At 40.9% G+C, this 15,223-nt stretch overlaps 1 protein-coding gene across 1 annotated transcript in view; it reads left to right on the forward strand.

The window, feature by feature from the left end:
* The window catches only part of LOC125020969 (rho GTPase-activating protein 26-like), an 82,424-nt gene that overhangs the window by 49,046 nt on the left and 18,155 nt on the right, over positions 1-15,223 (forward strand). The window contains exons 10-17 of the mRNA XM_047606678.1: positions 47-141; positions 2,200-2,278; positions 4,109-4,145; positions 5,314-5,379; positions 8,005-8,079; positions 8,180-8,264; positions 9,195-9,253; positions 15,020-15,125. Of these exons, the coding sequence (XP_047462634.1) occupies positions 47-141; positions 2,200-2,278; positions 4,109-4,145; positions 5,314-5,379; positions 8,005-8,079; positions 8,180-8,264; positions 9,195-9,253; positions 15,020-15,125 (602 nt within the window). The remainder of the gene's footprint in view (positions 1-46; positions 142-2,199; positions 2,279-4,108; positions 4,146-5,313; positions 5,380-8,004; positions 8,080-8,179; positions 8,265-9,194; positions 9,254-15,019; positions 15,126-15,223) is intronic.

A 15,223-nucleotide genomic window follows, 5' to 3' on the forward strand; every position in this document is an offset into this window, starting at 1 on the left:
GACCGGACAGTGTGAGGTTGTTACTGATGCTCTCACTTCTTTCCAGGGAGACGAGGAGAGCTTCACCCTCAAGTCGTGCACGAGGAGGAAGACGGACTCGATAGAAAAGAGGTTCTGCTTCGATGTGGAGGCTGTGGACAGGTTAGTGTGTGTGTGTTTGTGTGTGTGCTCTGGTCTCCATCATACGTGTGTTACCAATCATCTCAGCAGGTTTTGCTAGGTGTAATTACATGTAGCAGACACACGGGGGTGCTGCACAGTTGAGGTGAACTTGGAGAAGAAGAGACTGAGCCAAGTTTTCCTCCCTATCAGATGAGCCGTCCGTGTCATCGTCACCTTGTTCCTCTGTTGTGCATTTTATTACATTACAACATAACTGACATCGATCTGATCTTCAGAGCGAGATGAGGAGATGAGGCAGTTGTTGAGGAAGTCGCACATTTCCACAGACTATGTGTCGACACGTATGTGTTGTGTTGCTGCTTTGCAGACATTTGGGTTGTTTTTGTAACCGTCTTTGTGGCTTTGCATACTTGTTTGTGTGCCGTTCTGTGTTTTAGGGGGTGAGTCCCAGGTGTGTGAGGCCTTTATTTCTCACGGGAACATGAGAATTTACAGTAAATTGGTATTTTCAGGACTTAATCTGTGATTTTAAAACAAATAAACAGAGGGTTTGACAAACATTTTAAATGCACAAAGACTGAATTTAAAATAAAACCACCTTCACGCTTCATTAAGTGATTCTCAGGATCGACATGATTGACATTTAGCAGGTGTTTTAGTGCACGTCACATAAACGCACTAGTTTGTGTTAGCGTCAGGTCATTTCTCCTCCACTTAGATGAATAGTTACACATGCATTCAACGGAGCCGGCAGATATCAGGTCCAGACTCCAGGTCCAGACTCCAGGTCTAGACTCTAAATTTAGACTCTAGGTCCAGACTCCAGGTCCAGACTCCAGGTCCAGACTCTAGGTCCAGACTCCAGGTCCAGACTCCAGGTCCAGACTCTAGGTCCAGACTCTAGGACCAGACTCCAGGTCCAGACTCCAGGTCCAGACTCTAGGTCCAGACTCGATCGGGCTCATTTTGCGACACAGGCCCCAGAACGTGGCCGTGCACTTGCATGTAAATGTGTCTGGATGTGTGTGATTGTGTGGTGATTGATGTGCTGAGTGTAGGCTGGTGTGTGTGTGTGTGTGTGTGTGTGTGTGTGTGTGTGTGTGTGTGACAGCTGAAGATGAATGTGCTGCCAGTGACAGGGCGACTGCAGGATTGATTGGTAACCTATAGAAGGCAGAGAGGGACACGACTAATGAGTGTGTGAGTGTGTGTGATGAAGCCTTTATTAGGAGACTCATCAATGAGCTCACGTTAGCTGGTGAATTTTCAGGCTCTATTTTTTTTTTTGCTCCTTTTATGGTAAAATCAGCTGTTTTTTCTTGATTTAATTTACTGTGTGTAGATACATGTAGCAGCCACAAGGGACAATCTGTTCATTCATGGATTTTATATGCAAAAGTTCTGTTATACAACTGTGTTCATATCAGTGTTTACAACATGGTCTAGCTGAGACCTGTCAATCTAAGCCTCCTGTACACAGTAAGCCCCGCCCCTATTGCTGCAGAGCCAATCAGGAGGCTGCATATTACACACTGACTGTGTCAGTATATAAGGCAGCTGCACGGCCGCTCTACTGTTGCACATACTTAAAATAAAAAAAAGCTGTGTATTACTTGAATGGCTTAATACTGAATGTAAAATGATAATAATATGTATATTTATAAACAGCACTAGTTTGATATAGAACACATATAGTAGGTAGGGGGTCCCTGCTTCATCTCTCCATCAGTTTGGGCTCCTTGGCCTGAAAAACGTTGAAGAACGTTTCTTTCCTGTTGTCTTTAGTGCAGCGGAGGAGGTTTTTAGAATAATTGATGATTACAGCTGTGGTTTTCTTTACAAGCACACGCCGCCGCGTGAAGCATTTGCATGTTTATCTGTGCGCGTAACCGGTCAGTACTTGTTGAGGGATTGTTGATCTAACGGCATCTAACTGACGACGTTCAGCGCGGACCTTGATATTTGATAAGCTAATGTGTGTTCTCTCTCTCTCTCTCTCTGTGTGTGTGTGTGTGTGTGTGTGTGTGTGTGTGTGTGTGTGTGTGTGTGTGTGTGTGTGTGTGTGTGTGTGTGAAGGCCGGGAGTGATCACCATGCAGGCTCTGTCAGAGGAGGATCGCAGGTTGTGGATGGAGGCCATGGATGGGAGAGAACCGGTAGGTTACCATGGTTACCGCTATGCGCGCGAGAGAGAGATGGAGAGAGAGACGGAGATGGAGACGGGGGAGTGGGAGGGACAAAATAACTTTATTTATTTATTTACTTATGCCACTCTCCAACTTGCTCTCACATGCAGCAGGTTTAGCTGATGGAGGTTTTACCCTGAGGAGTCAGATACATTTAAATTAGGGATATGAGGGATATGATATGATACTGAATGATGAATGAATGATATGAATATTTAACATACCGGCATTACGTTGCATTTTATTGCGCCGTGTTTGGAAACTCTGCATCATGAGACACAGTTTCAGACCGGACCGTTTTCAACGTAGCGCTGAGAAAAGGTCCGAACAACGAAGCAGCAGAGCAGGAGGACATGTGCCAAAAAAAAATAGGTGTCCTGACGGTTGTTTGGGTTTTTTTTTATTTTATTTTTTTCAGGGCGACCACACGTCCCCGATTTGTGGGGACAGTCCTTGTTTTGAATGAACTGTCCCCCGACTAAAGCTGTCCCCAAAAGTGTCCCCCAATTTTAGCTTTTTATTAATGAGAAAAAAAATGTTGCACACAGACTACAGTTATTACGGTAGCTGGTAGCGCTGCTATTAACAGACATAGCAGTTTAAATATGTTTAAATATGAATAAATAGGTCAAAATAAATGAAACCGTAATTGTCCCTGTTTTTTCATTTCATGTCTCTAATATTAAAAATCTTTAAAGCTGTAAATGTCTCCAGATTTCCACCTCAGCAGTCGTGTAAACCTGTTTTACTTCTATGTAAACTGTGGGATTATTCTACAATATTTACTTACACAATATTTACTCACTTTATTTATTTTAAATAGTCCATCCTTATTTTATATCCTTGTTGCATTAGTTCCTCTCTTGGCCAGTAGGGGCCCAGCCCCGGTTTAAGTTCCTCATAGAAGACTCACCTGACAGCCCGTCTCCTCGAGCTTTTCATTCATGCCAACTCAGTGTTCAGCTGATTTGCCTCAGAGCTAAAAGTGCGTTTGTGCTGCGTTCCACACTGTTCATGCCCCAACATCTCCTCCATGACTGCATTCAGATGTGCAAAGGTTATCCGCATCCATAAAATCGCCACAAGCTTGAACAAGCAGCTCGGGGGAGCCACCGTAAAATAAGAAATGTAGGTGATGGTGTTTCACACACTTGTTATTTCCTGCCTTTGTTGTTGCGCCTGCTCTGTGGCTGCCACTTCACCCAATAAGTACAAAATCACTGTAGATCGATAAGAAGCCGCCTCGCGTACAGAACTAGCACAGGACTCTGTGTCCTGATGCATTTCATGGATAAGAATGAGATGCTTCGAAATAAACAATATGTTTTCACCATGAGTCAAGCCTAAAGTTGCAGCTTAAGAAACATTCGTTCACAATAAGCTTTAGCACATTATGACCACTGACAGGGGAAGTAATTAACCTCCTGAGACCTGCGTCCTCATATGGGGACAGTGTTACGTTTTAGGTTTGTTGTAGCTTATTCTGCTTCATTTAGACCTGTTGTCTTCCAGTTTCATATGCCATGGAAATAAGACATTTGGATTTCATCATTTCCGACTCTGCTTGTGCATTAAAATAAACATTTTTTTTATTATCTTGGTTCACATTGGTGACTTATATTATAACATACAGTGAAATAATCCATGTGTCCACAGACTTTTTTTTTCTAAAATCCCACTTCCAGTTCAAAGATGATGCTTATTTTTTATTTACTGTGGCCTCCAAATTCACCAGATCCCAAACTGAAATCTATATTTAAAGTACACCTAGTAGTTAATAGTTGTTCTTTACATTTTCAGGTCTACAACCTCAACAGAGACAACCAGGCTGAAGGCAGTAAGTAGCTTTAATTAACATTTATTAACTCTTTTGTTGCCCGTTAACTTCCAGCATTGGTTGTTTTAAATATCATGCATGTATATATCTGCACACCTTTTTAATTAATCGCCTTTATTCTGTTTGTTTTATTTTATTGCTTTTTAAATCCTTATATCCTTATGTACACACATAAAGAAACAGCCTCATACATCAATATTTCTTTCATAAATCTCTCAAAAAACTTCAGAGCTGCTCAAAACTAAAATTTCAGTAACTTTCAGGATTTTAATCCTTTAAATTCCAGCTAAAGGAGACACACACTCACACTTGAGGCCCCTGGTAGTCACATGGTCAAATATCACTACTTTTCTTCTAAATGAAATGCAAACATAACATAATGCATAGTTTTATACTGGAATCACAGTCAGATTAAAACATGTGGGTTGAATGGAAGTCAATGAGGCATTTGGGGGTCACTTTTTTGACACTACATAAAAAATACTAATGCAATCAAATCAGTTTTATTACAAATCTTTGAAATATCCAAGACTCCAATCACCACCAAAGCCCCGTCCACTTTCTGTTTATTTTGTGGAAAATAATTCAATTTTTGTGTTTTTTTTTTTTTTTGTAAAACAATGATAAGATACTTCATCATTAGACTGACGTTTACAGGGTAAAAATCCTGAAAGTAATGGAAATTTAAGTTTTGAGTAGGTCTGAAGTTGTTTATGAGATTTATTGTGAAAAGTAGAAAAAGACACTGATGTATGAGGATTTTATGGCAGTTTTTTTGTCGTTTTTTTTGAAGGTGTCCAGAGGGTGCAAAATGTTTAATGAGTAACGAGTTTAAATGACATGTGAAAGCAAAAGACAATGGATTTCAAAAAAAAAGACTAAAAATAAAAGTTCCTGCAGAAATTTATGTAACACAGCCAATACGATCACACAATGAAAAAAAAGAATGTCTTCATCTGTTGTGCACGTTAGTTATCGTTTACTTTAGTGTCTGTCACTTTACGTTTTCACCGTGGGACAGAGAGAAACATTTTTCAGTTCATTGACATGTCTCGTACATGTGAAGAAATTAACAATAAACCGACTTTGACTTTGACTTTGAATAAACTAAAGGTCTGAACTCTTTTTAAACTGGCATCTCATTTCATTTCCTTTCCCGCTCTGTCAGTGGCCCAGCTGGACGTGACAGGCTTCAACGTGATGAAGAAATTCATCTATGCAGTGGAGACTCGAGGTGCAATATTAACTCATATTCTTTTATTTATTTATTTATTCTCTTCTGTGGATTTCCTGCTTCTTTTCCCTTTAAATAAAGTGTATATTCTAGCTGTACGCCCCACCACATAGTTGTATTGTTATTGATATGAATACTTTGATTTTACTTTATGTTTTTTTTATATATATATAGTTTTATCTTAGTTTACTATGAAGTAAGTAATCATAGATACTAATTTAAAATGTCAGTCACTCTCAAGCAGCAAATCGGTTCAAGAAATTCAAGTTGTCCTTTTTTCAGTTTCTGTTTTTTTTTTTTTTTTGGACATTCTCAGTTTATCTGATGGCAAAATAGGTAAATATTGGGTTTTCTGACAAGTTATAAACCAAATACCCTTAAATGTTCCTAATGTGGAAAAGTTAAAACACTAAAATTCAGAATTTGTGATGGGAGAGATTTGATTTTAGATGCATCTTGCCAGTAAAATATAGCGACATAAAGCTCATTTAGCAGCAGCAGAATGCAGTAGATACAGTATGTGGATGTGGATACACATAGATATACAGTGGGGGAAATAAGTATTTGATCCCCTGCTGAATTTGTAAGTTTGCCCACTTCCATAGAAATGATCAGACTCTGGTTTTTATGGTTGTTTACTGGTTATGGGTATAGACAGAATATCAGTCGAAAATGCATAAAAAACACACAATCTAAAAGTTATAAATTGTTATGTATTTTATTAAGGGAAATAAGTATTTGATCCCCAACAATTCACTTAGAATTCAGGCTCCTACAGATTGGCTGGTGCGCATGTGGCACACAGCTATGCTCAGTCAACTAATTACCAATACTCCTGATCTTAACTCGTCATGTATATAAAGCACACCTGCTCTAAGAATCAGTTTCTTACATTCCAACTTCTACAGCACCATGGGCAAGACCAAAGAGCTGTCAAAAGATGTCAGGGACAAGATTGTAGACCTGCACAAGGCTGGTATAGGTTACAAAACCATCAGCAAAAGGCTTGGTGAGAAGGTGACAACTATTGGTGCCATTATTCGCAAGTGGAAGACCCATAAAAGGACCATCAACTGTCCTCGGTCTGGAGCTCCCCGCAAAATCTCGCCTCATGGAGTGAGGATGATGATGAGAAAGGTGAGGGAGCAGCCTAAAACAACACGGCAGGAGCTTGTTAATGATCTGGAAGCAGTTGGGACCTCCGTCACCAAGAAAACAGTTGGCAACACACTGCGCCGTTATGGATTGAACTCTTGCAGTGCCCGCAAGGTCCCCCTGCTCAAGAAGGCACATGTACAGGCCCGCCTTAAGTTTGCCAGTGAACATCTAAATGACTCAGAAGGCTTGGGAGAAAGTGCTGTGGTCTGACGAAACCAAAGTTGAGCTATTTGGCATTAACTCGACCCGCCGTGTTTGGAGGATGAAAAAACGTGAGTAGGACCCAAAGAACACCATACCCACGGTTAAGCATGGAGGTGGAAACATCATGTTTTGGGGCTGTTTTTCAGCAAAGGGTACAGGGCAACTTCACCGCATTATGGGGCCAATGAATGCAGCCATGTACTGTAACATCTTGGACAAAAACCTTCTTTCCTCAGCAAGAACACTGAAGATGCCTCGTGGGTGGGTTTTCCAACATGACAATGACCCAAAACATACTGCCAGGACAACAAAGGAGTGGCTCAAGAAGAAGCATATTAAGGTCATGGAGTGGCCTAGTCAGTCTCCAGACCTTAACCCGATCGAAAACCTGTGGAGGGAGCTGAAGCTCCGAGTTTCCAAGAGGCAGCCAAGAAACTTGAAGGATTTAGAGACTGTCTGTAAAGATGAATGGGCCAAAATCCCTCCTGCGCTGTGTGCAAACCTGGTGACCAACTACAAGAAACGTCTCATCGCTGTGCTTGCCAACAAAGGTTTCTCTACAAAGTACTGACTTGTGTTGTGCTTGGGGATCAAATACTTATTTCCCTTAATAAAATACATAACAATTTATAACTTTTAGATTGTGTGTTTTTTATGCATTTTCGACTGATATTCGGTCTATACCCATAACCAGTAAACAACCATAAAAACCAGAGTCTGATCATTTCTATGGAAGTGGGCAAACTTACAAATTCAGCAGGTGATCAAATACTTATTTCCCCCACTGTACATACATAGTTCTACACGGTTAATGAGCCCATTCAGGGAAAGTAGGGAGACATGAGGGATTCCAGGAAGTCATAAAATCCCACAAGAACACTATGTAACAGTACATATATATATATACAACAATACAGCAGTGTCTGTAGTTCTGGTACATTAAATGGCCTAATTTATTTATGTTTTGACTCATTCAGTTGTTCTTTTATTCAGTTTTTTTTATTTATGTCCATATATATTTTTTTTTTACTGTGCACGAGACCTCATTCCACTAAATGCCTCCATTAATGTAGAAACAGCACTGGCTATTTTAGTTTGCATCTGGATGAATTTAACATGTGACTGGGAAAATCCCCCTGCCGATGTACAGCGTGTCGTCTTCAGATGTTTCAGTGTCTCAGACAGTTAAAGTACGGTGGTTAAAGTTTTCTCTTGGTCCAAAATGTTCGTACGTCACATACAGAGAAATGTCTCTTCTTCCAGGTATCGATGAACAGGGCCTGTACAGAATCGTCGGCGTCAGCTCCAGAGTGCAGAAACTACTGGGCTTGACTATGGGTAAACACAGAAACACGTTCATGCGTCAGACGTGCAGCTTCATTTAGACACAACAGAAACTAAAAAAAATAAAATAAATATCTCCTGTGTTTTTCTTCAGATCCTAAGACGTGTGCAGACGTGGAGCTGGAAAACCCAGAGTGGGAGATTAAGACTATAACGAGCGCTATGAAGCACTATCTCAGGTCTGTGAACTAAGCAGAACTCTTTGAATTGTGTGGTGTTATATTACCTTTGCATTACTTTAAAGTGACTTTCACCAAAAATAACTGGAAATATGGATTTTGCGTTCTCAATAGATCTTATTGCATTCAGTGTAGCTCATGAACACATCCAGTAGAAGCTGATGTGGAATCACGTAATGACTAAGCTAAGCTAACGCTAACAACAGTGCAACATGTGTACGACTACTTTTTTCTTGGTAAAGTTACTTAACCAAGTTACTGTGTGTCACTTGCATCGCGAATTACAGCAAAAAGTAATGAATTACAGTAATTTCATTACTTTTATAACTGTGTTTGTCAGTTTTCAGTCTTGCTGCTTTAATCTTAACGACCTCTGACCTCAATCAGACTCAATAAATTGGTTTTCACACAGTTATTTGCAGCATTTCTTTGCACGTGCAGTTGTAGTTTTAACCCTCACATCCCAGATATAAAGTGCACACGTTGAAGCAGTCGAGGGTTAAATTATTTTCTCGAGAACATATCAATGCTGTGTAATGAAGGATCGCGGGAGGCCGAGAATAAGCAAAAGGGAGAGAGAGGTTGTAGCTGTGTTCATGCTGTGCTCAGTCTGCTGTACCTGAATGAGCCAACACACCCGTGCACAACGCAAATCCATGGACACGTAAACATTCACATAGATGTAGAGAGACACCTGCTGTCCGCCGCTCATCAGAACCTCGGGTCAGGCCTCATTGAGAAGCAGCAGGAGCCGTTCACCTCATCAGGCGGCAGGGAAACACTCGAGGTGGAGAACACAGCAACACGCTTAGACGTGTGCTCATCTGGAGTTATTCGCAGTTATTGATTTTCACGAAAGCGGTCAGACACGAAGCCATTTTCCAAGCTGATATTTTCCACTTGACGCTGTACTTCCTCCTGTGTTTCCAGGATGCTGCCTGCACCTCTCATGACGTACCAGTATCAGAGGAGCTTCATCAAAGCAGCCAGTGAGTAATTTTATCATCGTGTGTCTCTCATTTGCTTCTCAAATGTGCGTTCAGAGGTTGTTTGATGCCCACTGTGGAGAAAGCAAAGAGCTATTCAGCACCACCAGCGTTGGGTTGGAAGAAATAAAAGACTGGATTAAATAGATCTATCTATCTATCTATGATATGATCTATGAAACAGGAGCTGTCTCATCACTACACCTGTCAATCTAAGCCTCCTGTACACCATAGGCCCCGCCCCTATTGCTGCTGAGCCAATCACGAAGCTGCATATTACACACTGACTGTCAGTGTATAAGGCAGTTGCACGGCCGCCCTACTGTTGCACGTGTATATTTAATGTACATATAGTTGATAGGGAGTCCCTACTTCATTTCTCCAACAGTTCTTGGCCTGAAAAACGTTAAAAGCCGCTGATTTTTTTGTGTGTGTATCTGTGTCGGCTGCATCCTGTTGCTGAATGGTTGTTATTTACTTCTCCCATCAGTGGTTTTAATGTTGTGGCTGATCGGTTACAAACGGACAGGACATTACCTCATAGCTGATGGCTCCTCTGACGGTTTTTGCTCCATGTTTTGTGTCACTTACATTTTTGACATTTTTGAATCCGTGCGAGGGGCGGAGTCACACAATAAAGTCCGTGACCCAGAAAAAAAGCCTGTAAAAACTCAGGGCCGATCTTGTGAAAGCTCATTGTTCTGAGTTTTCTATGGTCAAACACCAGCTGCAAAATGTTCCTTTTTTTTTTTTTTTCTCCTTTTTTATTTTGGAGCACCTGATGGGTGAGGTTTATTGAGTCAGGATAAATAACTTCACTCTCAGAGAACATTCAGCTGTCTTGAAGATGGATTGCCTAAACTCTCCCAATTGTCACTGCAATCATTTCAGTGTGTTGGTTTCTTCTCATGTGGCTGCTACGCTACGAAATAAACTACTTGGAGCACTGGCTCCTTTGCACCATGAGATGGAGACTTAGCTAAATGTGATACCTTGAACATGCATGTGTTGAATATGTGTATGCATCTGGTTTTTGATCTGTTTTAGCTGGTGCGCCATGTTTAACCTGCTGTCTTTCTGCATATCTCTAGTCTCCATTTCTGTGTTGTTCCTGTTCCTTTTTGCTGATTATTTGGAACAATTGTTCGGGTCTATTCAGTCCGGAGCAGTCTGAAAGGATGAATCGTCGACCTATTTTCTTTGTTGTTGAGGCGGTAATCCTCTAGAAAACTGAGCTGACGTGGGAAAAGAACTGCAGGAAATGACTGCATGGATCTGGCCATGGTGCCAGGAAATGGCTCCATAACGCCAGGTGTAGTTTATGTGTGTATTGGGGGGGGAAAAAGCAGCAGATTGTTGAGTCTGCAAAGGTGGCTGGTTCAACAACACCAACATGCACATAATTGCAGTTGATTAATTATCTTTCAAAAAAACAACGTGTGATTGTAAACTTCGTATCGCTTTACACGTTTATCTCTTCAGATCTTCTCTTTGTCCCTTGACCTTCGTCAGTTTCTGTTACGTGGGCGTCTGCATTTGCATGTCATGAGTTTGTTAATTTGTGCCAGTGTGTACAGTATGTGCGGGAATGCATGTCTGCGGGTATGAGTGAGCTTTTTGTGCGTTATCGAAGCTGCAGAGGCAGTGGTGTGATTTGAGGACAGTGTCCTCACATGAACTCCCTCTTTCAGCTCCTCCCTTTTTCGAGCTCTACTTCAAATAGGCTTACCCAACTCCTCCCAGCGCCGAGCTCCCCAAGCTCCTCAACTTATGTCTCTACTTACTCTTACCCAGTTTTGAATATTCGCTTTGAACGCTAGAATAATAGGAGGAAATATGACGAGAAAAAAACAGTAAATGAGGAGGCGGAGTAGAGTTTCTCATGTTTCATCAGCGCTTTTCTCAGTATTTTAAGTCCATTTTCTATTTAACACATTTCCACTTGCATTTATTGCCAGAATTCATTCCACCTGCTTTTCACCTGGTTTCATTTTCCACTGCAACAAGGTGAAGGTTTTTCTTTTTGCAGAGGTTCATAAACGCTAGACCAGAATTGATTCACTTTTATTACATTTGTTTGTTTTTCTTATTTCCATAAATGGATGAAATGAAAAAGGAATGAGACATGATACCGGAGAGAAAAAAGGCCTTTGATACTGTGAGTCATGATACACGCATGCATAACAAAAAAAAAATGAAAAAATAATTCACCCAATACAATTAACTGGATGAAATCACCACCCATAAGCAATGAAATGGGTGTACCCCAGGGGTCTGTGTTAGGACCAATTTCATTTAGCTTGTATATCAGTGACGTACAGATGTATGCCGATGATACAGTCATCTATGTCCATGCAAAAACTAAGGCACACGCAGCTACAAAACTAATAAATGATAAATTTGCAAAAAACACACACTAATGCCTGGTTACTTTTTAAAATCATAAATGGTAAGTCACCACCACCACCATGTGTCTTTGTAAAGCAGAAAGATTCCTCATAGATCTAGGGCCTTTAGTCAACTGTGTGTTGTCTCTGTGAGAGCTTCAAAATTATTGCATAGTAAACCTATTGACATAAGAAGCTGCACCTCTTACAGTATATTTAGGTTCCACCTGAAGGACCAAATATGTGAACATCATTAACAACAGCCTTATAGCCTGCATCTTGTCAACTGTTGTCATCTATTGTTGTATTTGTTTAAGCTTTGAGCCTTAGCCTAATATCTAATGCCTGGTCTTATATAAAATAAATAATAATAATAAATAAAAAAAGTTAAATTTAATACTACAGTATGAAATTCAGTACATTTACATGCACGTGAAAAAACAAAAAAAAAAAAAAATAATTGCCTTAATCCAACTTTAACTGGACAACTTAAGTACATGTAAACACGTTACTCCGACTAAAATCAGTTCTGCTCATCTGATAAAGACACCAAATAATGAGATTGGAACATCTGAGAAAGCCGGTTGTTGAAGATGAAGGTAAACAGAGCCGGTAGAAGAACCACCTGAGGGACAGCGCCATCTTATCTGCACCATAATTAGCGCACACATTACAACGAGATTAAAAAGCTGAACTCAATCAATCAATCAATCTGGTTGTTGTTTGAAATGCCGCTCTGACACATGAGCAACTCTTGTTTATTATATGATGTAATAGGTCCACCACAAAAGTTGTTTTAACCTTTATTAACCCGCTGAAAAGACACATATCACCACCTAGTGTGGAGAAGAAGGACAGTTATTAGATTTTCTCCGTTGCATATAAACTGGGACGAGGACCGATTGAAATGAACCCTTACAGCATCGTTTATTGCACCTACACTACCCTGTAGGTTTGCTTGTTGCCTGAGGAACAGAAGTTGACAGCCCTTGGGGATGGACACTCTGTTCTCTTTCCCCTCAGCCTCTTTGTCTTTGCTTTGGTTGCAGCGACACGCCCTCACACATTTATGGCGTCAGATTTGGTGTGGCTGCGTGCCACGCGTCTGCCAACCGAACCTCTTCCGCGTTAACGATTAACCGGCTGGACCAGATCTACCTGTTATGTTTTTTCGATGTGCGTAAATGCGCTGGTGGACGTTTGCACGACTTTTTGTTGTGGGATGTGGGCGAGACAACACGGTGTAAGAACGAGTTAATATTTCCCAGCGAGTCATGGGGGGATCCTAAGGCAATCCGCGGCCAGATGGGAAATAAAAATCTTTCCAGCATGTTCTGACTCGGGCATCTCCGTTCCGCCTTCATTCTAGACTCTGGTGTTTGCCTGTGCTGTCTCAGTGGGCGAGAGTGTGAGCGGCGGTCAAGCAGTGGTGCCAGTGGTGTAACTCAAACTCTGCGTCTCGAAAAAAAAAAAAAAAGTGGTCGAACAAAAGAAAACGATTACACGTAACAGGAAACTGAAAACGAGCGTATTGTCCTCCAGGCATTTGTTCTGGAAAGAAGCGGAAGCTAAGACAAAGTACAAACACCTGCTGGGTACTCCTACTTCAAACACCTCCGTGCTTTTGATTGTACGTGGTGACGTTCGCCTGTAAACATTCAGTTCTTGCTGGTCGTTGTTGTTGTTTTTGTTGTTGTTGTTGATGAAGCTGCTGTCAGTATTAACGGGGCAGCGTTAGTTTGCGTGCAGCTGTTGTGGAGCAGGATCTAAACTTTAAATAGCCTTCGGTAACTTAACCTTTCCAGTTATTGCTATACACTGATCTGCCACAACATTATGACCACTAACAGAAGTGAATAACATTTAAACCATCCTGAGCGCTCACCTAGACCAGACCCCACAGCAATGACTCTGTGTTTGGTCTTTATTAATGGTACATATGAGCCATGTGGAGGTGTGTTTCCTGCCGCTGACAGCCGGAGCCTGAGGGCTGATCTAGTGTGACTGTGGTGTCATCTCTCTATTGACTGGCCTGACTGCCCTGACTTATTATAGTCATTCATCTATAACAGGCCCCGTGCGTCTACCAGAGCTCAGACCTTTCCCACTTTGCAGCAGCATTAAACCCACAGGGACAAATACGAGCCGCCCGCCTCGTCTGCTCGTTGCATCGCTCTCTGTCCTGTTTGAGTAAACCCCGTTTCAGTCTAAAATACTCGTGACACACGCTGTTTTGCAATGACATTTACAGGAACCTCGATCCAAACCTCAAGCTAGCGTCATCCCGTATTTCTCTATTTTTTTTTTTTTTTTCCTACACATCTCCCCCAACCAAGTCATTTCCTAAAAACAGATGGGAGCTGTTTAGCTAAAGTGACGTCAACGGGAGTTAATAATGTATTTGTTGGAGGCTCTTAGTTGCAGATTAATACACCTTTAGGGCTCAGCAGTTAATATTTAGTGCGCCAAGATTGTGTACACATGCATGTCTGCTAAGTCAAAGCTTTAACTCACACGGGTTCGTTAAATGTTGGTTTTTTTGGGTGATATTCAACTCAAAACCTCAAAATCTACTGAAGTGTATTGCATTCACTTGAAAAAGTGAAAAAAATAATAATCGTTTTTTCTAAGTAATTTATTTTTTGGTTTGTTTTTCAGGCTAATTATTTCAGTTCTTTGTTTTGTTTTGTTTTTCCTGAATTATTGAGATACTTCAAAGTCCTGCGAGAACCTCGGCCTCCTGCTCGTCTCCTGACTCACCTGTAACCAGCCTGAATGCATTTAAAATGCATCGTCTTACAGCTATATATGCATGCATCGGTAAATAAATAAATAAGTAAATAAATAGCTTTTCTGGAATATATTTGGCTATTTATTTATTTATGGCATATCTATTTAGGTATTAAGTGATTTATTTATTTATGGTGTATATCTGTAGGTATTTATTTATTTGTAACGAGTTGGTCGTCCATAATATACGGCATCTTGCAAGATGATGCATTTGAAATGTATTCAGGCTGGCTACATGGTGAGTCAAGAGACGACCAGGAGACAGAGGGACTTCAATAAGTAACTCGATGATTCAGGAAAATAATCCCCCGATAAACAGAGGAGGGGATTAGAAAAAAAAATCAAACCATAAAACAAACAAAAAAACTCAGAAAAATAGAAAAAAACTTACTTAGAAAACAAGATTTTTTTGTGAATGCAATACACTTCCATAAAAATCAGTTATTTTACTTTGTTTTATTTTACCTTGTGTGCTTCTTTGTGTATTTATGCACAGTCGCTGTTTGTAGCATCTACAGAATAAAAACTACTCGTATTCTTGCGTCCCTCCAATAGCATCTGACGCTTCTCTTTGTGTCTTGTCTTTGTCCAGAGATGGACAACCCAGAGGCCCGGGTGACGGAGATCCACGCGCTGGTTCACCGGCTGCCGGAGAAGAACAGACAGATGCTGGAGCTGCTGATGAAACATCTGGCCAAGTAGGTGGCCACAACACAAACAAACCCTCTGGAGAACATCGTTTTAATACTGACATGTGCACTGATACGAGCATCTCCTCTGACTCCACATCAGCACG

This window comes from Mugil cephalus, chromosome 15 (assembly GCF_022458985.1).
Source record: "Mugil cephalus isolate CIBA_MC_2020 chromosome 15, CIBA_Mcephalus_1.1, whole genome shotgun sequence".
In the NCBI taxonomy this organism is placed as follows: domain Eukaryota; kingdom Metazoa; phylum Chordata; class Actinopteri; order Mugiliformes; family Mugilidae; genus Mugil; species Mugil cephalus.